Source organism: Pseudorasbora parva, chromosome 2 (genome assembly GCF_024679245.1).
Source record: "Pseudorasbora parva isolate DD20220531a chromosome 2, ASM2467924v1, whole genome shotgun sequence".
Lineage (NCBI taxonomy): Eukaryota > Metazoa > Chordata > Actinopteri > Cypriniformes > Gobionidae > Pseudorasbora > Pseudorasbora parva.
In genome coordinates, this window is record NC_090173.1 from 37,272,409 (window position 1) to 37,299,942 (window position 27,534).

The 27,534-nt window shown below is 38.6% G+C and overlaps 1 protein-coding gene across 9 annotated transcripts in view; it reads right to left on the minus strand.

Annotated features, from left to right (window-relative positions):
* Positions 1-27,534, minus strand: part of gpatch8 (G patch domain containing 8) — a 112,845-nt gene that overhangs the window by 21,974 nt on the left and 63,337 nt on the right. For 6 of the 9 annotated variants that reach the window (XM_067418824.1, XM_067418823.1, XM_067418821.1 and 3 more), the window contains exons 2-3: positions 4,196-4,273; positions 1,383-1,418 (exon numbers count right to left, since the gene is read on the minus strand). Coding sequence is in view for 2 of the 9 variants with exons in the window: in XM_067418819.1 (XP_067274920.1) it covers positions 4,196-4,273 (78 nt within the window). In the remaining 7 variants the exon portion in view is untranslated. Of the gene's footprint in view, positions 1-1,141; positions 1,198-1,382; positions 1,419-4,195; positions 4,274-27,534 lie in introns of those variants that run through there. The other 3 variants (XM_067418819.1, XM_067418822.1, XM_067418820.1) reach the window with 3 other exon arrangements.

Below are 27,534 nucleotides of genomic sequence, written 5' to 3' on the forward strand. Positions count from 1 at the left end.
CGGAGCAAATAAACCAAAGTTCAGATAATGCTGTATGTATACTATGTATACGATGTTCTGTGAGTAAAAACAACGAAATTGACAGTGACAGCCATCGCTTCCTGCGGTGTGTAACGTCACCGCTCGTCACGAACACTGCGTGTGGCAGTTCTGCTCTCCACACCCCTCCATAGACAATAGTGCAGGAGCAGGAATTATTTGGTTCAGGCAGGCAGCCAGGCCACCTCTCCTGCTCTCTCTCGTGTCCTTCTGACCCGCACTGGGACGGTGGCTGCTCCAAACAATACTGAATAGATTTGACCACGAGACCTGAGAAATCTTCAGATGAAAAAAAAGATCTCCCCCATTCAAAACTAGACACATGAAAACATACTTCTACAGCTTGTAAAAATGCATTGGAACATGAATACATGATTCAAAGTCATACTTTAAAGGCTGTTAATATGGTAGAGAATCTATTTTTAAAATTTACTTTTAATTCACCATGTCCAGTATCACACTCAACATTAAGGATTTTTTCCCCCAGCCAGTCTGCTTGTCCCACGGCACTTATCCTGCAAATATTTACAAATAACCCCAAATGATAAAATAAATGATACAAATGACTAAAAAAAAAAAAAAAAAAAACATGAATATAATGGCTGGCTATATATATATTTTATATATATATATGGCTGAACTGGCATTCTCTCACACTGCCAATCCTTATTGTTGAGCCCTGACACTAATGTAAACATTGTGGTGCTTTCAATACAAACTGATTTCGAGAGAGAGAGAGAGAGAGAGAGAGAGAGAGAGAGAGAGAGAGAGAGAGAGAGAGAGAGAGAGAGAGAGAGAGAGAGAGAGAGAAAGAGAGAGAGAAAGAGAGAGAGAGAGAGAGAGAGAGAGAGAGAGAGAGAGAGAGAGAGAGAGAGAGAGAGAGAGAGAGAGAGAGAGAGAGAGAGAGAGAGAATTTAATATCAAGACACACTTGAGAATCTGAATATACCATAATATAAATTTGTATAAGTGTAACTGGAGCAGAGAGAACAACATGGAGAGGAGGAGAGGCATCTGGCATGCAAGCCTCTGAAATACAGAGCGAACCAGAGGAACAAGACAGAGACAGAGACGAGAGCTGCCTGCGATATTATCTACATGCCTAGTCAGCGAAAAATGCAGTCCCAGTTGCACAAGCACCATGCCAGCACATAATGACAGAGGGTACTGTACACCGAATCACTGTGTTGGAGAGACAGAAAGAAGGACAGAATGACAAGAGAGACAGAGAGATAGTGAGAGAGACAGAAAGAGAGAGAGCGAGAGACAGAGAGAGTTGAGAAAGCGTTACAAGGAGCCCCTAAAGAGACAGGAGGAGGAGAGCAGAGCGTGCAGATACAAACCGGGTCAGAGCTGCTTAGCTAATTGGGGCCAATTCGCTGCAGGAGAGAAATGTCGAACACCCCAAGTTGTGTACAATACTGAAAATATCTGAAATTAACTGTCCTACACAAACACTAACACAAAAAACAAAAACACACAAGATACTGGGCACTATTGTGCTTATAACAAACATACACCACTTTCTCTCAATCAAAACGCACACATTCACTCTAGCCTCCACTATGTGAGGTGGATGACACACTGAGTGGTTCATATCTAAATCAGGTCAGTTTAGCTTGAATCAAATGGAGCAGACACACAGAGCAGTTATGTAATTAAATTGGTGGCATGTCTGCGTATCAAAAATCTGCCTCTATGTCTGTCCAATCTGACTGACTTAGAGTGAATATATTGATGGAACGCTTTACTTGAACTGCTAAATGTCTGTGTGCATAGATGTATTATTCTAGCTAAGTGTTGACGCACATGCACGTCATCTAAAAAGGAGTGTTTTTCTGCCTTGAATACTTAGAGGATGGCATTTGCGATCCTCAAATGTGGATTTGTGGTTCAAAGGAGTCAAACCTATGCAGCATGTGTGTTTGCAGCTGGTGTTTGTGTGTCTGTCAAAACACTAACTGCTGATTAAAAGGAACAAAGCATAACCAGATTTGTCTCATTTACAGTTGATAAAGATTTGAAACAGAACCCCACTAAATGATTATCATATTTTAAAGGGATACTTCACAACTTTTTCATATTAAACTGTTATTCCCTAACTAAGATGAGTTGATACATACCTCTCTCGTCTCAGTGCGTGCTCTTAATCGCTCTGACGCGCAGTGACGATCTGATAGCATTTAGCTTAGCCCACTAAGCCCAGTTCATTCACTACGGTACCAAACAGAGATCAAGTTAGAAGCCACCAAACATCTCCACGTTTCCCCTATTTAAATACGGTTACATGAATAGTTGAACGATCAAGTATGGTGACTAAATAAAACGTGGCACTTTTCTAAGCGGATTAAAAAGGAGAACTATAATGTATGGCGAAATAGCACATCTGAGAGTACTTCAACTCGGCGCAGTAAAAAGTCCCGGCTGAAACATCCTCCCTCACATCTCCCCCTCCACCCTGTTGACAGAAATGAGAGAGGGAGGGGGACTCCTTTTTAATCTGCTTAGGAAAGCGCCACGTTTTATTTCATGTCACTATACTTGATCGCTTAACTATTTGTGTAACTGTATTTAAATAGGGGAAACGTGGAGGTGTTTGGTGGCTTCTAACTTGATCTCTGTTTGGTACCATAGTGAATGAACTGGGCTTAGTGGGCTAAGCTAAATGCTATCAGATCGTCACCGCGTGTCAGAGCGATTAAGAGCACACACTGAGACGAGAGAGGTATGTATCAACTCGTCTTAGTTAAGGGAATGACATAGTTTAACACGAAAAAGCGATGAAGTATCCCTTTAAATTATATTATTGACATTATAACAGTGTCTACACTGGATGCAAGCAGCACAATGCGACAAGACAATACAAACCATTACAATCAGGGATGCTATCTACACTGGATGCGGTGACGACATCCCCAACAGTAAACCGATGCCTCGTTCTATTTCTGATGTACTCCAAGCACTCGCAATACTTCTGACACTAAGGAGAATGGATTTGGAATGGTTGCTTTGTCACGCTGCAAAAAAGTTACGTTCTTTCTCAGTATTTTTGTCTTGCTTTTCAAATACAAACATAGCTTTCTGTTTCGATTTCTTTAGTGCAAAGGCAAATTAAATTGTTAAGCTCTTAACGTGTTCCAAACCTGTATACATGTTTTTGTTCTGAACATTCTTCAAAACATCATCTTTTGTGTTCAGCAGAATAAAGAAACCCATAAAGGTTTAAAACACCTTGACGATTGAGTAAATGATAATTATAATTTTGGGGTGAACTATCCCTTTTTTAAGACCTGTAGAAAACCTGTAGATAAGTATATTTTACAATTTAATTAGCAAATTTTTCAAATTATTTTTTCAAATTTCAAATTAGCAAAATTTCCTTCAGAAATAATCTTATTATGCAGATTTGGTGCTCCAATTTATTTTCATCATCGCTGTTGAAAACAGCTGTGGTGCTTAATATTTTTGTGGAAACAGTGATGCATATGTTTATATATTTGTAATTTTAAATTACTTTATTACTTTACTACAATCGGACAAATTCTAGGTCTGCACTATTTTTTTTTTTTTTTGAGGCAGTTACATTACTTTGAAGGCAGTAAAATACATTCATTTATCATGGGTAATAGATCAAGATCTGGTCCATCAAAGAGTCCAGCCAATGTTGAATTATATATAATACATGTGTGACTGTGCATGTCAGATTTTACCTTTTACGTTTCCCCCAGTGTGCCATACACTTCACGTTTTAAACAAATGTCAAAAACTCATTTTAATCAGGAATACCACCTAACATCATCCACACAAGCACATCCATTCTTGCTCACATCTGTGATCAAAAAAAACAAAAAAACAAAAACAGCACACTGATCACAGTGATTGGTACAATCCAACAGACCTGCTTCACCTGTGTCTTCATTGTCACATAGGTGATGACAGCAGATGTGGAGAACAGGGAAGGGGTCTATGGTGGCCTCCAGAAAGGGAGTGCTGACACATTTAATAAAAAGAATGTTCTTTGACTACCTCTAAAATAAGGGTAGGGGCTGAACATATAGGTGATGTGGCTATTCCTGACTGGACCAATCATTCACTCTCTCACACACAGGAAGCAGCTGTTCTAGTCAACAGTACCAAGCAAGTTGTGTGGCCTTACCGGTTCTATGGGCTTGTCCAAAGAGGCCTGTTCCAACTCCAACTGACCTTCCTCATATTGGTCAAAGTGATTTCCACCCTGAGAGGAGAGGGAAAGGAAAGAGACAAGGAAGATAATAGATTAAAGGAGAGCAAACAGTGCCTGTAAAATTATTTGTGTGGTAAAATGAAGGATGTCCCGTAACATTTGTTGTAATTGCATACAAAACAAACAGATTCACTTTTAAAGTAAATGAGCAAACAGTACTAAGACATCAAGTTAATGAACTGATTCTTGGCTTCATGCTCAATGGCAAAATCTAGACAAACCGGATCGTTCATCTGCCTCGATTCTGACAGCAGCAACTTAATCAGATGAGAAAAAAAAGAGGTCACCTTGAAAGGGAGGTGGGGTAATTTCTAATCCTCCTGCTCATCTTTTTCTCTATGAAAGATAGGTCAGTCAATCTAGAGGTGCTCTCTCTTTATTCTATTGTTATTTTTTATCTTTTGCCACTTGCTACTGAATAGAGAGGAAATTTGCATTGAGAGGAATGAGAACGGGCTGAAATCAAACCTGTGCCTGTAAAAGAGTGCCACAGCTTAAAGTCTAAACATTAAGGCCTGTTCAATATGGGACTATTATTGCATGCGTTTATCGCAGACGATGAATGCCTCATGACTAAACAAAGGGAGAGAAAGTGCAAAACGGCAGGAATAAAAGCATAATAATAATAAAAAATACAAAAGCCGCAAGTTCAATTTTTTGTTTGATGTGCCATGTTAAAAACTGACCAATGAGATTGGCACTTTTGTTTACATGGCTGGAGCTGCTGAAGTTACAGCAAAACACTACTTGGTGGCGTTTAAGCACAAAACGGTCTTGCTGAGCACACAATGATACAACGAAGAGGAAGTAAGTAGACAAAGATGATAAGCTGGCAGTTAGCAAAAAGTGCGTAAATGCTTTTGGCAAGCATGTTAAATACTGTCTCACTTCTTCTTCTGTGTGACAAGGGAGTGTCAGAAGTGAAAAGTGGCACAGCACCATCTTGTGTACCGGGAGCACCATGTACTGAATTTGCATGTTCTCTCGGCGCGTCGCCATAGAAAATTGTTTGGATATATCAGGGATGGAACTTAACTTTTTTGTCCACCAGCCACTCAATGTTTTTACCAGCCACTTTTTAACTGACAATGTGTAACAGCATGTGTAAATTAATGCTACAATCTCTACAATACTTAAGCCATTTTTTTAATCTCAAGTCTCAATGAAATATAGACATTTACTCTTTCTCTCTTATACACACACAAACCCTGAACTGACATTAAATGAGTTGGGGGTCTTTGTGCGCTCTTATTTACCTGGATGTGGCATTTGGATGATTCATGGTCTTTTATGGCTTCCAGTTTTAGGTTTTTAGTCCAAACAATGAAACTATTAGTTTTGGCATCTTCTGACGCGTGTTGATGACATACCAAGCAGACTATTGTCAGTAGGTATGCACCGCAATCAAAATTCTTGGCTGAAAAAAAGGCTTTTGCATAAATTAATATTAAAGTTTCAAATAATAAATCAATTACAAATTATGCAAATATTTATTTAGCACATACTGCCCCTTTAAGACCTAATGCACGGATATGCTTTGTATTTCTAGACTGTATAAAGTTCACTTATGGCATATTCAGATGCATGCCAGATGCCATGTCTGCCAGGATTCTCATCAAGATGGACATGTTGACATACTTTTTGTGAGAATCTGTCCATTCAAGTGCAAGACTTGACAGTGAACTTAACATTTACGGGCTTTCGGATGAGTGAACAGAGACAGAACTTCTCACAGCGCGCGCAAGTTCTCATTCGCGTCTTCTGGCTCTACATGCGAGTGATGACGGAGAAAATGACTGGTCATATTCGAACATATGACAGCACTCGCATGCATTGAACAAAGTTTACAAAGATGGTGACCGGTAGGTGAAGCAAGTTTACCCGCCGTAACTCAAAATCACCCACATTTGTCTGGTGGCAGGTGCTAATTTCCATCCCTGATATATTTTATAAGTACATTTTTGGGGCATTAGTGTTGTCAAAATTTAAAAAATGTGACACTTTAAGTGCTTGGTAAAAAAGCAACATTGACATATATTTACAACATGTAAATATAAACATGTTTGAAGCTCTGATCATTGTAGCCAATCACAGACATGCTTGATGTGTGGGTGAGTATAATGGCCAGTCAAACGTGTTGACGATTCTGCTCAACAGTGCTCAATGCGTCACTTTTTTTAAATTTTAGAACCAACTAGGTTCCCAAGTCGGTACTTTTGCCAACACTAGGGGGCATAGGGCTGGGAAGTCCGATCAATATTCTGTTTTACGGAATATTATCTTTTGGTTGACTTTACAAAAATGAAGAGAGAGAGATATTAATCAATTTGTGTTCTGAAAATGAACCAGTCTAATGTGTTTGAAACAACATAATTGGTTGTCTTCCAACCAATGTTTAAAACATTTTTTACACATCAAATGATCTTACAAATTCTTTCTTTTATGTAAAGCTTCACTGAGGATTAACCCCAACAACAGCAAGTGCTCCTCAAAGTTCCAGGTCAGCAAAAGAAGTGAGAAGATGAGAAGAGAAGGTGCAAAGGAAGACCTCTGGCCTGGACTCTTGTGTTTACACCATGGAATTAAAAAATTCAAAAGATAATAGCGACTTCTCACAATTTAGACTTTTTGTCCTAGCAATTGAGAGTTATTTATTTTTAATTTTTGCAAGTAGCTTTTTATTTTTTAATCTGTGCAGGTATGCAAACACATGTATGGCCAAAAAAGAGAGCGGTAACAACCCAATTGGCAATTTAATTGTACAAGTAAATGGCAATATGTACAGTAAAGAAAAAGTGGAAAATGATTTACAGTAAATTCATAAATTACTGTAAGTTTCACAGTAAAAAAAAAATATGGTAATGTATACCAGCTGCCAGTAAGTTACTGTAATTTCTAAAGGAAATTTTTTACAGTGTATGCACTGAATAACAAATTACGGTTGACATTTTATTCCGCAGTAACTATATACTGTTACCGTCCAGCCCCAAAAATTAATTTGCTAAAGGATTTAGATAAGTCTAAGTAAGTGTCATCAAAAATGCAAGACCTCACAAGTAAAAATAAGACAAGACTTATGACCTTACATTTTTAAAAATCTAATTTGATACTTTAAGACATTTTAAGGATCTGCGGGAACAGTAAATATGTTCACGAAGCAATTTCATGGCAAATGAGTAGACAGAAAATCTATTTAATACGAACAGAAAAAAGACTGACAGCAGCAAAAACTGCTTAAGCTGTCAGCTGTTTTTGTACACCGCCGTCTCTCTCTGGCTCTGTGTGCCGTCAGAAGCCACTGCTACAGGGAGTCAACACATCCCAATGACAGCTCAATGACAAACACACACAGACCCAACTGCATACAAAAAGTTTGAAGCAGAACTGGCTACTACAAGATACTGAAGAACACCGCTATAAATTCCCTCTCAACAACACTGCTTTTGCACTTGACATTCGTCTTTTTTTGAACATTTAATAGCAGACACACACACATCCAATGGAATACTGTGTGCTCTTACACATGCAAACAACGAAAAAACTCAGCAGTGTCACGATTTGACACGCTCCTGCCCTTTGACACAGATCAGCATGTTGTGGCAGCAGGACTGCAATGTTCAGATTGAGGGGAGTGATTTATAGACTGAAGGATTACGCAGAAGAGCAATTGATGCAACTCCTTTATGACAGATGCATGTGGTCCGTAGGGCTGGGCACGGAGTGGCGATACTTTTAAGGTATCGAACAAAAAACTCTGATACTATGAGTATCGGAAAATTATATATCTTTCGGTGCCAAATGTCAGTTCCAAAAGCCAAGCAGCTGTGTCTGTGTGAGCCTGTAGCACACTTGCATGTAAGGACCTAAAGCACCAGTAAATTGGCTGTCCACCACCATCACGTGACAGGGAGGATGTCTGAAGCAGGACTCTAAATAGCACCCATTTTGGCTGCATTTACGACTGAATGGATGTGTAATACAATCGGAATAAAATACAAATACAACTGCCCAAGTGCATCAACACTGAGAAACGATTAGGCTACGTTTCCTACTGCAATCAACGGCTTTTCATGCCTTCAGTCTTCAGTACACGAATAGTTGAATGATCAAGTATGGTGATGAAAAAAAAGTTGCCGCGTTTCTAATCGGATTAAAAAAGGAGAACTACAATATATGGCGGAATAGCACTTCTGAGAGTACTTCGACTCGGCGCAGTAAAAAGTCCCGGCTGAAACATCCTCCCTCACATCTCCCTGTTGACAGAAATGAGAGAGGGAGAGGGAGATGTGAGGAAAGATGTTTCCTTTTTAAATCCTATTAGTTTCTAGAGCCACGTTTTATTTTTGAAAATAGCAATTTTCTCACAATTTACAAATAGTTGGAAACATTTGGGATATTGTAGGTACTCAACTGAACAAAATATATAACACTGGCATTTTACTGCAAAAATACTACATAGTGCACCTTTAAAAACAACTTTTCTATTTTAATTTAAGAAATTGACAGACACATACATTAATAAGATTAGAAAACATTGCTCTTATAATGGTAAAAATCCCCCTGGACATTAGGGGTGTGCGATATATATAGTCTGCGATACTATCGTAATTGTTGTTTTAACAATGTGCGATCTGACATTATTGAATATATCTCTCACACACACTTATTGCCAGAAGAAACACGGTTTACCCGCGCTTATTAGCGCTCAGTGTTCTGATTTACTTAGCGGAAAATGTACTTTTCCGTGCTCTGGCGTTAATCATGCCAGAGCACGGAACTATGCGCTACTGTCATCATTACGACAGCAAACACCAAATTATTACTTATATACACTTTTTGATTAAATCAAGTATATATTTAGTAGGGGTGTAAGAAAATATCGATACACGTGAATATCGCGATATTATGTTTGGCGATACTGTATCGATTCTCAAAAACGCTGTATCGATATTTATATATGTATTTATTTACATCCAAGATTCGTGGCTTTGTGTTCGGTTTAAACCACAGACTGTATAACACCCAACCGCTAGATGGCAGTGTTATCTGAGAACGTATAACTGACACGGAGCCGGAGAAGCGCAAGGTAAGAGTGTGTGAATCACTAATGTTTACATTAGCAAACCCAGCTCTGAAGACGATAGAATTATTCCGCTCCTGCAGTATACAGAGCTGAAGTGTGGACTCATGTTGGCTTCAGCTAAAAAGAAGCCACTAAGGAAATCGACAAGAATCATTTTGTTTGCAAAATAGGCCAAGTTATAATCTAATACTCGGGAAACACATTGAAATTGAGCTCGCTTAACATCCTGACGTCACCCGCGCTGCTGAGAAGCCTTTCGATAGAATAGACTGCACGTTTTCCTCTCAGTAACAAAATAAACACACTCCAAAACTGACAGCGGTGGCAGGAGAACGAAAGATAATAGCGTTGTGGATATGGATGCACCAGCTCTGCAGTTCAGTGACGTTACTTGAAATAGCACTTTATACAATAGACTGCTTTATAGAAAACAGCTTTAGGCGCACTGCACTCCCTTTTTTGGTCGGCGTTTATTCATTCAAAAATGAGCAGTGCGCTTTAATATTTCTAGGCAACCCCCGAATAACCTGTACTGTCAGTCAAATCAATGTAACGGTCAACACAACGGAAGGCCGGCCGCTTCATTCATTCGATTGGACAACAGAACATAAGCGTGATGATGTTGCGCGCTTTTCTGTTCAGAGTGGACTTTTTTTCAACTTCATGCGCACGGAGCGCTCCTTCAAAAACGCGAGGCGCCGAGGGCGCATAAGCCGCGCGCATAACGCTCTCTGCCAAACGAAATCCATTGAAAAAGGCGCCTCTCGCTGCAAAAACGCGTTCTGTGTGATCGGGGCTACTGTGTTAAATATAAAACAAATGGTCAATCAGTCATGAAATGGACTGCACTTTCTGTTGTATAGCCACTGCTATACTGTGAACCTTTAAAACATTTACACAAAGAATCCTGCAGTCACTTTACATTTCCCTCAACTTAGATTGCACATTGCATATGATTAGTGATATAAATTATACTGTATTAATTAAATAAAATACTTTGTCTCGTGTTTTAGGCTTATGGAGGTGTTCTTTATTCTTTTAAATTATAAAAAACAAAAAAACACACAAAAAAGAAATATCGCAATATATTGTCTCTCTTACAATATCGCAATATTGCAATATATCGTATCGTAACCCCTGTATCATGATACGTATTGTATCGCCAGAGTCTTGGCAATACACAGCCCTATATTTAGGTTTATACCAGTCCTGGTCATCACCTTTTTGAATAAAATTAATTGTAGTTTGCGAGTAAAGCTGTAAATTCCTCAATCAAAGTCAGCTGCCTCCGTAATAATCTTCTGATACGTGGAGTGCAGTCAAGTGAAAATCTCTGTGCGGCATAAATGATAAATCTATTAGGCAGTCTATTATCGAAAAGCACTTTTCTTCTGTTCTTCTTCAAAACAAGTGTAAAAAAAATTGCGAGTGTGAGTGCAGGTCAGCGAGGGAGAAGAGAGGATGGACAATCGCGCTCGGGGAAATACTACCACTTTATGCATGTTAGCTTGTGCTGCTAGTCGTTTGCATATAGTATCGAAAAAAGTATCGTTAGGAACCGGTATTGAAACTGAGGTATCGAAAAAGATTTTGAACAATAGCCAGCCCTAGTGATGCGTTTCCCAAATTGTGGATGAGGGCACAACTATATCCCCTTATCAAACTGGCGGCTCTATGGCTGTCTTTGTTTAAGCTCTGACCCGAGACACTGCTTAAAGTTATTAGGCATGAAACGGCACCTGTTCTGAGAATTTACACTCCCCACTCACATCTACACAAGAAAAACACTCAGTTAAACATTAGGGGAGTAGCCACCCCGCTGATAGCTTGCTTTGCGTTCACCCGAACAGCTGATGACAAGGGTCAGGCTCATTATTAAAGTAAATATTTCAATGCTGTTCATGGCAACATATCACTTTGTATGCTACTTAAATGTCTCTTATGACTTTGCAGTTATTTCACAGCATAAAAACCAGAGGAGCTAATTAGTGCCATCACTTTGTGAGGCTGTAGGAGAGAAACAAGATGTTAGCAAATAGAATGTTAGCCAACTAGTCTGTAACGATTATTTTGTTGATCATTTTATAGAGTAGTAGATTAGTTTATTGATTATTTTCATGGTTAATCAAATTATGTCCTAATCAGACGATTCATTCTTTAATTAACCTATGAAAAACCAAGCAGGATTAATGCACAGCCAGTTGCTCATTCTCGCAAAATAAACCCCATCATGACGATGACTTTGTGTAGTTAGGATGTACCTAACTACACAAAGTCATGTCGAAAAAAAAGTCTTTCCCCTAGAATCTGTGTTGTAACATAAAACATAAACAAAAGACAATGAAAACGAGTTTGATGAGTCTGAGGAGAGATAGTTCTCGACATATGTTCTGGAACATATTATTATAGAGAAAATAATAATACAATTGAAAGATCTGATCAACACCTAATATCATCAATGGAATAATTCCAGAAGGAATGGCGCAACAGACAGTGACCCCCTTTAGGAGACCTTTCCTGGGAAATACATTTCCATCCTGCACAAATTCTACTCTCATCCTGTCTGCCGGTAGTGAAGCCCAGTTTGAGTCCAGTCCCCTCATGGTTTAGAAAGGGTTTTCAACTAACTTTAATTTTTCTGCATGCACACAAAAGCCTTGTTTAACTGCAGCCAAGTAGGGCTGAGCAATATGGCGAAAAAAAAAAAAAAAAAAAATCACATTTTTCATATTAATATTGATAATTATCAGGGTAAATAGGGATGAGCGATATGGCTTAAAATCCACTTCGTGATATACATTGCAGCTTCTTGCAATAACAACATATATTGCGATAACGATATATACTGCAATATTTAAATTATAATAGAAACATTTCAGAACAGGTTATATTATAGACCCTAAGGAGAGCCAAACTGCTAAATGTTTTCTTTTTTCTTTTTTTAAAGAAAGAAAGTAAGAAACACTGTATTTGAGAACATTTATTGCCCCACACACTACACAGTATAGTTTGCTGCTCGATGGCTGGCTTAAATTCAAATAATGGATATTTCACCAGCTCCTCCGTTTTGCTTTCAGCCGTGTTTACTCAAGATGACGAATACGATGATGTGTTGCAGCTTGTGGCTCTAAATTTATAGCTAATAAAAAAAAAAACGAAATTAATAGCGAATAAAAGCAATAGCATTCCAGTGGACATAAGTCATTGATTTTTTTAAGAAACATGCAAAAATATCACTATTTACAACAACAGCCAGAATGGCTGTTGTTATCTTGTTATTTTTCTAACTCAACTAATGACGCATCTGCGCTTTCTATAGGCTATTGCGAGTAGGGTTGGGAATCGTGAGAAATTTTCCGGTTCCGATTCCGCCTAACGATTCCGGTTCCATTAAAATTATTAAACAAATAGTGGTAAAGGAAAAAGGAACAATACGCAACTTTAAACAATCCTTTTTTGGGTTTATTACTTGCTCTCAAATGAATTTACAAGTTGGCAATGTCAAAAAAAAGTCCTGTACTATACATATATTACAGGATTAATCAAGCCATATGGAATTTATGGAAATTAAAATAAACATGTTCAAATTTACACCTCTGAAATTGTCTTATTACATTTTCTCTCTCTGTTTTAGGGATGTTAACCGATGACCGTTTGACCCATGGTTGACCGTATCAACGTTAACCGATCAAAGTTGTCGGTTAAAAAAAAAAGTGATCTCTAAATTAGGCTATTAGTGGACTAAACGCTACTACAGTTAGCCGTCTCATTACAAAATCTTTTTGTGTGAAGTGAACATATCCCTCGCACTCAATTTTTCATAACTGGCCCGTTTGTACTTAATAAACCAATAAAAACATTTGGGGCGAGGTCGCAGCGCTTGCGTGCTCACAAGGTTTGCAAAAAGTAAACAGGCTAAAACACTCGAGGTTAGAGCCAGAGCAGACGACAGTATGAAGCGTGCATTTCGCTTCAGATGGGCTTACATTTGGAAATATAACTTATTACATCTACATTTCAGTGGTAACACATAAGGTGTTGATCGTCTTTCTTTATTATTGTTAGCTCTAACTTACCTCGAACTAAAGCGGCGTCTCTTCAGAGCTGTCATTTTCTTAAATGAGCCGCGGCAATGTTTCAAATGAGCTCATAACGCTGGACAAACGCCTTTATTTACAACGCGATCAGCTTGTACCCAAACCATTTCGAAACTAATGAGCCATTGTCCTCGGATTACAAACAAGCTCCTCGGCGGCGCGTTTGCGGGACTCACGCTGTGAGGGATTTTAAAAAAGTGACGTGAGGGGAAGGGAGGGGGCAGCGCTAAGACAGTGTGTGTGTGTGTGTGTGTGTGTGTGTGTGTGTGTGTGTGTGTGTGTGTGTGAGAGAGAGAGAGAGAGCGGGAGCGCGGCTTGCGGCTCACGGCTATGCTCCCAGCGCTTCGCACACACATTGCACCAGAACCGTTTTCGGAACCGACACTCAGGAATTTCGCGCGGTTCCGGTATTTTTCAAAAATCAGTATCGGTTCTGCATAAGAACCGGTTCTCGGTTCCCAACCCTAATTGCGAGTGAGGGAAAAAAGCTTCCTTCCACTTGAGAATAGTTGCGCACTTTTAAACACTTTTTATTTTACTATATCTCTTTACATCCATTAAAGAACAACTCCGGTGAGAAATTAACCTAGGTGTAATAAAAAGATGGTTACTGAGTAGATCGTTCTCTGGGATGCGTTTTCATGGTAATCGAATGTAAAGAGTTTTATCTCTAAAAACAGATTAGCTTATAACACTAGTCTATGGGGCACAGGATAGTGAAATTAAATCGCTAGTTAATAGCTTAGTGTTTTCACTCATTAATGGTATTCATATGTGAAAATAGTAATTTTTGTATTTTTCAGAGCGATTTCTGTCTTCCGGTTTGAAAAGCTGAGTCGGAGCAACGTCACAAATGCTGACGCCGGCGTGGCCTTTTCGGCCCAAGTATGGGCTGCTGGGCACATGCTGACGTCGACCGCTCCGAGCGGTTCTCGATATATATTCATGACATAAAGCTCATTCAGTCCAATCCCTGCACTGTAGTATGCATACAAGATAATTTAGTTAATATCCATGAGACAGTCACTTCTGTCAGGCTCGTCTTCCATCATTATTGTAGAGATATGGTGGGGAAGTTTTAGAAGCAGCGTGCGGAAAAGTCACGGAGGAAAGCTAGGCGTTGTGCTGATACGAAATAACGTAAAGGGCGCCGAGCGAGCTGTAACCGGCGCCGTCTGTGGAAGCCTTTGCTACAAAGGCTCGGTAAGTAAAATTAATTTGAGCAATCGCACGCCGAACCTGCAAGCGTTGACTATCTAATTTTTGTCAGGAGTGCAAAATAACCAATCCGTAATCTGTAGGATAATGAACAAAAGCCACGTCCTCTCCGTTTTACTTGTGGTCACAGCCAAGCATGCACTAAACCGCATGTGTTCGGGCTCTTAGTGAAACAGTGTGCATATTTGGACAAATACAGATTTAGCTGCCGAGTGATAGACAGCGCGGATCGTCATGGCAACCCAGCGCGTCGCTCTGCTTCAGATGCGCGGTCGAGACTAGCCTCAAACCCCTTCGCTTTTACCCCGATCTAGAATTACACATCTCTATCACATCGCATGTTAGGTGGTTCATGTTCTCTTATCACGTCGGCACGTTGTTCATCTTGCCAAAAAGCGTGCATATTTGGACAAATATAGTTATCACGTTTGCAAAATATTTCGTCATGCAGTATAACATTTATTTTAATTTCTCACTGAATTATGCTGGTTTGAAGAGCTGAATGATTTGCGATCTCTGCTGCACGCCACTCTATTAGCCCTCTCATTCGCTGTACTCATCCCTCATTTAATCTCACTGTGGTAGCCTAATCTATGCCAACGTGAACCAAGAACATGTCTCAGAACCGCTGTAACTGCTGCTGTTGGTATTGCTAATCTTAATGCACCTACTGACACTCCCCTATTTATGCAAACCATTCCCTCTTTCCACACAATACCATCCCACCTTTTCACAGTCAACCACTCCCCTTTTAACAAGCCTTTTCAAATCGAAAGTGTGAAAAAACACCGCTGCAGCAGGGGGGTTTCATGACCCTTTAAGGAGGACAGCGCTAATATGAGCTATATTTTATTTATGTGCGTCGATGTGTGACAGCAGGTGTCAGGACGTGTGTGCAAAGCTCTGCCTCAACCGTTCACTAAACATTGGAAGTAGAAGAGTTATTATAAAGTAAATATATACGCGCAGCGCACGACATGCGCGCATGAGAAGAAAAGGCGCGGCGCGGCACTAGCTCACGCTACCGGACTCTGACCTGAAGCGCGCGCACACGCCTTTCAGACAACAAACATGCGATCGCCATTCAGTTCTTTCTCAGATTATTATTTGGGTTTGAATGGTCAAACACATGTTAAAATGCACGGTCTGGCGAGTATTGAGGTAAACACAGTCGGATGTGTCTTTAGTGAACGTGTAACGTTTGCCTACAGTTGAGGTACAGTACCTGACAAAAGTCTTGTCGCTTATCTATTTTCTAGAAATACCTGATATTAACCTGACTTGTAATTAATTCATTGGTGTTAGAAATAGCTCATATGAAAAGCTAAAACCCTCCCAAATGATGTTTAATTCACTGAAATGAATAATTTTCACAGAAAAAATATGTATCATTTAATCAAGACAGAAAGGTCAAATTTTAGCAAGACAAAAGTTTTGTCTCCTATACAGAAATTGAACAAATTTACTGCAAATACAAAAATATGTCAGCAAATTAAGTTGTGGTGCTGTGAGATTCAAATTTAATATCTTGTATGACTTCCATGAGCTTGAAGGACTGCATCCATGCGGTTTGGCAAGGATTCATACAATTTATTGATGAAGTCATCAGGAATAGCTAAGAAAGCAGTCTTGCATGCCTCCCAGAGTTCATCAATATTCTTTGGTTTCGTCTTCCATGCGTCCTCTTTCATCCTACCCCACATATGCTCAATGATGTTCATGTCTGGTGACTGGGCTGGCCAATCCTGGAGCATCTTGATTAGGGCTGCACGAATTTTCCCTTTTGGGGAAAATATATAATTGCGATTATTCTGGGTAAAATTGCGATTGCGATTTAAAATGTGATTATTGTTATTATAATTTTTTACAAATGAAAAGTGTGTGTTTATAACATTGTGTTTTTTATATTAATGTGACTAATAATAATAATTATGATTATTATTATACTGCAAAAAATGTTTTTGAAAATAAGAAATAGTACCATTAGAATAACATTTTCATAATTACAAATAAATAAAAAGTACGTCAGAATATAACACTATAATACTAATTATTATTATTATTATTATTATTATTATTATTATTATTGTAATATTTTACAGAAAACTTATTTTTTTTAAAACTGCTGGGTTACCTATTAATATGCAGACAGCCTATGACTAAAAACATTAGAAAGGTCTAAGCCTAAGGAGTTATTCTTAAAGTCTGTCTTTAATATGAAATATGAACCTCTTGTGCATCCACTGTGGGGAAAACAAACTCTTGTACATTGAAGAAAAACATGGATTGTCCAACAAATTTTTAATTTTTTAAGTTTATTAAGTTTTAAAATGTATTAAGCATTATTTTCTTATTATTGATTACCCAACATTTTTAATTCATACTGAAAGCCAGAGGGCGCCCTTGAGCGGAGAAGCAATTGACGTTAGTTTTCAGGAAATCCATGATGTGAAGCTAACGCGATGTAAACAGAAGATAGAGACGCTTTGATTAAACATGACGACAATAAACACGACTGCAGCAAAATATGGTGTATTTGAGTTCTTCAAGCCGTCAAGGGTATTTTCATAATAATAAAGTATATTATAATGCAGTGCGGATTGACATAGAATACTATAAAATAACGCATCGTCTGCCTCACTCTGATGAGAAGCCACATCAGCTCACACACACTCGACTGACGATATGAAGTGAGGTAAAACATGTTATTAAACGTTGTCTTTTGTTGAACAGGTTTATGAACGCTTCACTAGTTTGTGACGATGTTTGACTCGTGTTGCTTTTTCAAACGCACATTATAAGCGATTTAAACTCGCAGTCTTTCAGACATAGCAGCGTTACTCCTGATCACAGAGCCGCTCTTCTCTAACACACTGGGCATTTATTTATTTTATTAAATCGCAGCCTTTGAGCTTTCATAATCGCACACAAGCCAAATCGCGATTGCGGTTCGATTTCGATTAATCGTGCAGCCCTAATCTTGATCTTCTTCGCCTTGAGGAACTTTGATGTGGAGATGGAAGTATGCGATGGAGCACCGCCCTGGTGCAGAATTTGGCCTCTTTTATGGTTGGGAATATAAGAGGTAGCTAAGATTTCTTGTTATTTTAGACTATTGATGTTGTCTTCCACCCTGCAGATCTCTCGCACACCCCCATACTGGATGTAACCCCAGACCATGATTTTTCCGCCACCAAACTTCACTGTTTTCTGGGTGAATCTCGGATCCATTCGGGCACCAGTAGGTCTCCTGCAATATTTGCGGCGACTGTGGTGTAATTCAACAGAAGATTCATCTAAAAAATCCACCTTCCAGCATCTATCCTTTTAGCAGACTGGGGGTCTTGGCAAATGCCACCCGGTTTTTCAATTGTCTTTTGTTTAGTGCTGGCTTCTGGGCACTGAGTCGACCATGGAGGCCATTTCGAGACAGAATCCGACAAACTGTTCTGGTTGACACAGGGACTTCAGGTGACCAGGTCTCGTGGAGCTCTGCTGCAGTGGAAAATGGGCTGGCCTTGGATTTTCAAGCCAACAAACGGTCCTCTCGAGCAGTTGTCTTGTGGGGTCTGTCTGACCTGGGCTTGTCAAAAACGTCTCCAGTCTCTTCAAATCTTTTTTTTATCATCTGTACTTGACGCTGAGAGAGATTGAAGGTGTCTGCCACATCAGCAGTGGATCTGGTCTCCAGCCTCTTGATAATCAAAACTTTAGTCACAGGGTGAATCTTAGGCATGTTTGCAGAGGTCTAGTTGCAGTTGATGTGAAGGTCTAGTGTACTGGGGTTCTTTTTATACACACTTGAGACCTAATTGATCCATTATAAGTCACAGGTGAAGCTCATATGACAAGGTGACAACACTTATGTCTTTGCAAAAATTGACTCAATGGGCTTTACCAAGCTGTGAATATTAGAATACTTTTTGAAAGTTTAGTTTTTCACTGAAAGATTATCACAAAAGCTGGTGGGATTAAAATGAGCCATTTCTTGTAAATAAATCTTGATTAGAAATATATTTCAGCGGCACTTTAGGTCAATTTGTACACAAGCGACAAGACTTTTGTCAGGGACTGTAATTAGATCTGCAGGTCTTAAGCCAGACCTAATTTTCTGCGTGAATAATGGTATTCAAACACCAATGAAAAATAGAAAACCACCACATGCTGGGCTAAATAACTAAAATATATTTATTAAGAATCATTGTATAGATAAATTATAGAGTGAAGACTAAGTAAGCAGTTTTATATTTGATTATTTAATTTCTTTCTTGACTTGCTACTGTTAAATAGATCTAATGAAGCTGAAAAATAAAGCACTGTTTTTGTCATATTGACAGTAATTTGCATTTTTTGCTTATTTTTAAAAACAGATACAATTAAAAATCTATACGATTACATTTATAAAATATTAAATTACTCGTATCATAAAATAAGATTTTGGTCATCCCAACCTGTTGAGAAGTGAAGGGTTAGTGAATGATAACATGATTGATAATGATGATCTCTGAAGATCTTCACACTGGCATGCAGTTGTTATAGCAAGAGGAGGGAACGGGCAAAAACCAGGGCAGGAACATGCTGGCCAAGTGAATTTTTAGTAAAAAAATAAAACGATGAATAATAAGTTCTGTTGTCATATTATTCATATTATCTTTTTTTGATTAGCCAAGTTGTTGATATTTAATCAATGGGCATAGCCTGTAGGCTGAGTTGCATACATAGAAAAATCGTATATTGCGTTTCCTTGTTGTTGGTTTATACTTAATTGTGTGTGTGTGTGTGTGTGTGTGTGTGTGTGTGTGTGTGTGTGTGTGTGTGTGTGTGTGTGTGTGTGTGTGTGTGGGTATACTTTATGTTTTCAAGGTTTTATTGAAGGCATTGCTCTTGTATAGTCTTTTACTTTGGAATTTTAAAAGCATATTGCAATGTTAAGGAATTTGCTATTAGGCAATTAATGGGGAGATTAATTCGAGCCGAGCGGATAAATGTTCAGTGTCTGCATACTGTTCAAATAAGAGGCGGTTTCATTCAGCTTTTGGCAAGTTCGTTTCTCATACGCAATACAAATGGCAGTGCTTATCGTTACTGCCACCAGTGACGGTCTGCAACAAGCATGCGCAACATTATTTGCATAGTGCAATAACATTATATCAAACTTTGAACACTTATCAAACAAGTTATAATTTTATAAAGAAAAATTATATTGCAATAATTATTGTTATCATTTTATCACACAGCCCTACAGCCAAGACAGGAGTACAATGCAAAAATGTGACTGACAGCTTGTCTGTTGTGGTCTAACCAAGCAGAACATGCAGCGGGATTCATCAGACTAAGCTGAACCCACAACCCAAGTTCTGCGACTCATCTCAGAGATCCTGCACACACACCTGTTCTGCAGAAAACACAACCAAACATGGACAAAGAAACTATCAAAGAAAAAGCTATCCCAGCAAAGATAAATAATACCTCTCCTTCAACAAATTAAATACATTCTGCTGAAATTATCCACACATACTTTATGATGTGATATCCAATCTCTTACATGGATAAACTTGAGTCTAACCTGCAACCACAAACCAGGAACGGTGGACTTACAATCAGAGCAGAGAAAGTGCTATAGCAGTCTCTTTCTAGCCTAAACACCCACAACGATCAAACAGTTTACTGTTCAAACATGAAATTGTGTTTATTTAGCCTCCTTAGCTCAGATATTCACAAATAAATAAATTCACTGCATTAATTTTTTTGGTGAACACTGCAAAAGCCAGTAGTCAACTAAAGACAAGCCTTTGTCACAGACTGTCAGACTGTATCAAGATTTAGGCCATCCTTAAAAATATTTTGGTTTGCAGTAACAGTAAATTTTTTTTTAAAAAGGGTCGGTAGGTAGGTCTATATTTTTTTTCTTCAAATTTTAATACAAAAAAAAATGTAAATTTTTGGTGATGGTGATTACGTAGGTATGAATTTAAACAAATTGGCATATCGTGACATCACTGACTGGGTCTTCAAGCTGTGCCTTCGGGCGTGTAGGCTAATTGCAGGCTATATAGACCACAAACAAATTGAAATATTTGTCAAAAACATGTTTATTGCATAAATTTCAGGTGCATAGAAAAGTGTCCCACCACCAGCTAGCTGTCATTGACTCAAAGCTGTCAACCCTCCCTTTTTTTCCGGGTTTCTCACGTATTTTAGCTCTTTTCCCGCTGTCTTCCCGTTTTAGTATTTTCCCGTGATATGTTTCTTATTTTTATGCTCGATTGTGTTATCTCAGAACACGCAACTATCTGTGTCTCTGAAGTGGCTTGCACTTCTTGCCAGACCAACGCATCTGGTGATATAGACTAGTGCATTTGAATATTAAAAAGCAAAAAGTTGTTTTTATGAATTCAATTAATTAAGTAGCTATAACCAGCTATTCAATCAAGAGCAGTGAGTGAGTCCTTATCTTTTGTTTGACAGACAGCAGTAAAGGCTACTGCCCCTTTAAGACCTAATACAGAGATATGCATCGTCTTTCTCAACTGTATAAAGTTCTCTTAAGGGATATAGACTGCCTGATGGATACTCATCAAGATCGACATGTTGACATACTTTTTGTGTGAGTTTATCCGTTCAAACGCAAGACTTGAAAGAACTCAATATTTGTGCGCTGTGAGACGTGCGCGCGCTGCGCACAGAGACAGCTTCTCACACTGCAGAGGTTCTCATTCGCGTCTTCTGGCGAATATACTGAGTGATGATGGCGAAAATGACTGGTCATACGGCAGCACTCGCATGCATTGAACACAGTTTACAAAGATAGACCGTTTTGCCCATGTTTTCTTTTATTATCGCTGTTGTAGTGCACGTGTATCCATCGACAGAACCATACATAAAGCATTATTTTTCAAGTTACAACCAGTGCCGCCGCTCCCACCACGCGCTGGGGTCGAGCAGAACACGCAACCCATAGCAACGCGTTATGACAACGACATTTCAGACTGACAGAGACAAGATAAACGGCTTTTCCGCCATTTGTTACTGTTTTGTACACGTTATATTAATTATAATTCAAAATCTGTTTTATTCGCCACAATATAGTAATGATAAATGTTGAGAGGGGCACTTTTGATTCATTTTCAAAAAGGGCAGGGGCTCAAACTAAGCCCTCCCCTCTGCAGTGCACTTGCCTGGTGTGTGTAACGTGTCCATGGTCCTGACTCCTGTCACACGGCGAAATCTCCGACAGGGCTTTAACAGTCTAACGTTACAGTGAATGAGAGTATGAGCCGAGCCGAAACGAACGCACGTGCAGGTCATAGTGTGACATCCGTTAACCATAGTGTAAACATAGATGACGTCACGGGTTTTTCTATAAACGAAAGAAAGTAGCCTTCGTTTGTATGGCCCAGGCAATTTATACATTTATAATACTTACTTAAATATAATTCATATTATTTTATTACTGTTGTATTAGTTGTTTGAAAAGTAAAAAAAGAAATTGGTCGGTCTTAAAGCCAATTTACAACCGGCAAGTCGGTCGGACTAAAAGGGAAAAAAAAATAAAAAATTGAGTCGGCCCTAAATTGACAGGGTCGGTCGGGTTACGGCAAACAAGAATATTTTTAAGGATGGCCTTATAGAAACATACCTCATGAATAAAGATGGATCAAAGGTATAAAGATCAAGCAAAAACACATACAAAACAGAACACACCATGGAAAGGAAGTACACAGACCAGCACATTGGTATGCTGACTGCTAACAAGACTCACCAGGAGGCATTGCTATTCAAAGATATACACAAAACATTTGAATTTATAAAATACATGGCCTCGCCTAAGGGTGTACTCATACTTGTTGCAAGGGCACGGTACAAGGCAACAGTGCCTAGTGTGAGTACACCCTAAGACAAAGACGAGAAAGAAATCCCCATCCCCACAGCTGTAGGATGTATATTAATATTTACTTTCAGCTTTTCAACATTTTGTGGGCTTCATAGTTATATTCTGCTTAACATATCACAATGTGAAGCTTAAATTCCCACTGAACCGGAAGTAGCAAGTGAGTTCTTTAGTGCTGTTGACGCATTTCTGCGCATTTCGCAAAATACATGACGTCACATGAAGTCTACCACTCAATGTTTTTACCAGCCACTTGAAAATTAGTGTGAAAATTAATACTACAATCTCTACAATGGCTTCCAGTTTTATGGTTTTTAGTCCCAACAATGAAACTATTCGTTCTGGCATCTTTGAAGCATGTTGACAACATACCGAGCAGAACATTGTCAGTATGGAAATCAAAATTCTTGGCCGAAGCCAAAAAAGAAGAAACCAAAGCCGAAAACCGAAAAATAAAATTCAAACTAAAATGTTTAACTCGACCTCACTCATGTGTACATTAAATAATAATGTATGCATTAAATGCATTAAATAATAATGCACATGCTGGCCTGCAGAAAGGGACAGAAATTGAATAAAGTAATCAATGGTAAAATAACTGCATATTAAATGCATATTTAACTGTTTAAATGAAAGATTAATCCTTATCAAACTTACAAAAGCTATTCAATCAAGAGCATTGTTTAATGTCAAACTAAATATAAGGACATCACTCAGACAGAAGTAAAGGCTACTGCACCTTTAAGACCTGATGCAGGGATATGCTCGTCTTTCTCGACTGTGCATAGTATACAGTCCTCTTAAGGCATATTCAGACTATGTCTGATTGGATACTCATCAAGACGGACATGTTGACATACTTCTTGTGCGAGTCTGTCCGTTTAAGCGAAAGACTTGAAAGAAAACTCAATATTTGCGCGCTGTGAGACGAGTCTCACAGCGCGTCTTCACACGAGTGATGACGGAGAAAACGACTCGTCATATGCGCACATACAGCAGCACTCGCATGCATTGAACAAAGTTTACAAAGAGGGGAAACAGCTCGGTAGGTGAAACGAGTTTACCCGCCACAACTCAGATGATTATGCCTGGAGGATTTTGTTAATTCGATTAACTCATTACTCGATGAATCGTTTCAGCCCTAAACCTATATAAAAATTAAGCGTGGAATAAGCATTTTACATTATTTTTTTCAAACAGTCTCAGTGGTGGTTACCAATTAGGCTACAGTAATCCTGACCAAAATTGTCAATAATGCCGGTAAAGCGTTTTATCGTGATATTGAAATGTACGATTATTATATCGTGAGCATTTGCTTATACACGGTTTTGTGAAAAAAATGAAAGCAGATCTCACCTGCGCTACTGCGCATAAGCAACTTCATTACATTTCACTGCTTAGACTCCACTTTGTACAACTGAGAAAATCTCAGACCAGAGCCAGAGGCTACAAATTCTAATCTCGATCCCCTGACCAAATTTTTTTACAATCTTCAGTATGGGAATACTTTGGGTATTTGAGAAATGAACTCAGGGTTGTCCTTGAATATGGTTATCCAGTTTGCATAAAGAGTGGCTGCAAAAGCAGGAAATACGTCGAACATGTTCTCCCATATTCGTGAACACCCATCCATCCATCCGTGAACATCCATCCGTGTAGAAAAACTTAATCTTAGGGTTTTATTTCCGTGATGCTGGTTGAATCCTGATATCCAGTCATGATTTTCACACACGACAAGAAATAAGAGAACGCGCTGTATATCGATGTCCTGACACACACACACACACACACACACACACCGGACAAGACAGAAGAGAACGTGCTGCATGCCGATGTCCTGTCTTTGTGGCTACGTCTCAATCAGATTCCGATCCCTTGTTGCGCCAGTCTCATGCAGAAACACTGAGTTCTCTTTCACTCTTGAACAAACAATAACAACAACACAGGGAATGCTGCCAAAATGTCAGTTGAGTATTCTCATAACTATAGTCTTAAAATAGTTCAATAACATCTTAAATGAACGTGAGAAAATGAGATGCACGTGCGCGTCAGTTCCGCGTCACGTTCGACGGCAGACAATTTGAATGGGACCGCAGCACTGATGAACAAAGAAATAATGAGAACAGAGAAAACATGATTAATCTATATTTAATTTATTATTTATGCAGTTAAGAATGCTGTTTGATAACAGGGAAGGCAACCAGCAAAAATAACTTTTTTTTTATAATGAGTTTATTTAAAGATTGTTTTAAGTTCACTTCAATTAAAAGTTTTATTAAAGTTTGCTTTATTACTTTTCTAATCTAAAGAGAAATAGCATTCCTTATTTTGTTCAAATGGGGACACCTTTTAGAACATTTTAGACACCATATTGCCCTTACTTTTTTTCGCCAACGAGAATAGTTCAAAACAAAGTCACAGCACTGTAATCACGTCTCTGAGCAACACAACAACAATTATTGATTCAACTGATTCGTTCAAAAAGCTGATTCATTCATACTGAATGAATCAACTTTGGAATTTGTTCATACTGAATGAATCAACTGATTTGTTCAAAAAGCTGATTCATTCATACTGAATGAATCAACTTTGGAATTTGTTCATACTGAATGAATCAACTGATTTGTTCAAAAAGCTGATTCATTCATACTGAATGAATCAACTTTGGAATTTGTTCATACTGAATGAATCAACTGATTTGTTCAAAAAGCTGATTCATTCATACTGAATGAATCAGCTTTTTGAACGAATCAGTTGAATCAATGATTCAGTGACTAAGGCCTCGACCACACGAAGCCAGCGCTTTCCTAATCCGATCATTTTTTTTCCTTGTTTCAAGAAATATCTGCGTCCACACGGGATTAAGAAAACTGACTAAAAACGATGTAGTTTGCATGCCAGGCCAGTGTGTGGCGCTGTAATTCTGCCACAGAAATACACTAAAAACGGAGAAGAAGAGTTGTGGCTAGCAGGGGTATAGCATTGGTCGGAGGTGAGCCAAAATCTCACAATTAAATAACAATTAATACATTTGCTACTTAACAGATGTGTTTTATTAATGCCTACACCTACCCCAAGCCAAAACACACCCTTACAATAATGCAGATACGGTAATTAAATGACGCAATATTGATGTGCGCATGCCCAGTGGCCGTAGTTGTATCCTTTACCGTGCAGGACGTAGTGTGATGACATCACCGTTTCAGAAAATATACGGATTCGCTGTACACACGAAAATGGAAGTTATGGAATGGTCGTTTTTAGATTTAGCCACTTTGGGACCCGGTTTCGCAAAATATCGCAGCTAAACGCGTCTCCGTGTGGACAAGGGCCTAAGTTAAAGATAGTCAAATAATTAATTCCTGAAATTCCTATAGTTGTTTGAATGAATCGGTTCAATCGCAATGACAAATACATTTAAACTATATGAAAACAGAAATTTCTGTCACTGCTGTGAACTGACAGCACAATAACACACTCAGCAAATTAATGTCTAATTATTGTTATCGAGAAAATCCCAGAAAATATAGAGAAATAATTTTTTGTCAATATCGCACACTCTTTAGATGTAACTTTTTTTTTTTTTTTTTACCTGCAAGAGTCTCCATAAAGAAGGAAATAAGGAATAGATGGAGGTTTTCCAGGACAACTCGGGATTTCTAACTGGCTTTCAGACAGCTTTCTTTGGAGAAAAAGAAATTCAACATACAAACAATGGCTTGCCATTTAGTGACAGTATATAGAATATAGATGGCTGTATATGCCATCAAAATGCATATGCAAAAAAGGCTTTTTGAATAGCTGCCCACTGTAGTGACGTATATGCATAAAAGTGTTCATTTTGTCAACAGCTCTTAAAATACTGCCAAGACAAAGCTCTGTTTGGCTGCTGGCTCTAATCAAAACCAAGGGCCTTACAATGTTCATGGGCAGTGGGCACTCTAATAAAAGTATGTTTGTTCCTGTCCATACTCCATGCACAGCCAACTGCGTGGTTTTAGAAACCCTTCTTTCAGAATGGGGACTGAAGAGGTCAACTGATTTTACAGATAAGGATAAATAGATTGGACTATGATGGCAATAGTTAAACCGAAACATAAACAATAGTGCTTAACTTTATTACAAAAATTTTAAAATAATAATGAACCATGAAAATGTACTGTGCTTTTTAAATGTAAAAAAAAAATAATAATATATAAATTAGAGCGATATGGGTTGTTGGGGGACAACGCATAATATTGATATTAGGGAGTAAAAAATTTTTTAAATATCGATATATCGGCTGATATGTGTGTACACTCACCTTTAGGATTATTAGGAACACCCGTTTGAATTTCTCATTAATGTAATTATCTAATCAACCAATCACATGGCAGTAGCATTTAAGGGTGTGGTCCTGGTCAAGACAATCTCCTGAACTCCAAACTGAATGTCAGAATGGAAAAGAAAGGTGATTTAAGCAATTTTGAGCATGGCATGGTTGCTGGTGCCAGATGGACAGGTCTGAGTATTTCACAATCTGCTCAGTTACTGGGATTTTACACGCAACCATTTGTAAGGTTTACAAAGAATGGTGTGAAAAGGGAAAAACATCCTGTATGCGGCAGTCCTGTGGGTGACTTGTTAATTCTAGAGTTCTGAGTTCAGAGGAGAATGGGCCAACTGATTCAAGCTGATAGAAGAGCAATGAAACAACCAGTCGCTACAACCGAGTAGGGACGGCTCTAAACCACAATTTTGGCTTCGGTACGGTACCACAATCTAATACCGAAGTACCGTTATTAAAGCGATACCACACGGTCTGATATAGTTTTGAGTTAATTAAGTGGGAAATTACCACCACAATTACAATGTTTATTAATAAACTAATCAGAAAAGCTTATCACATCAAATCAGTAATTTGAAAACTTTCTTGTGAGAAATAATTTCAGCAAAAATCTCAAAATTAGCAAATTGCTTCTGG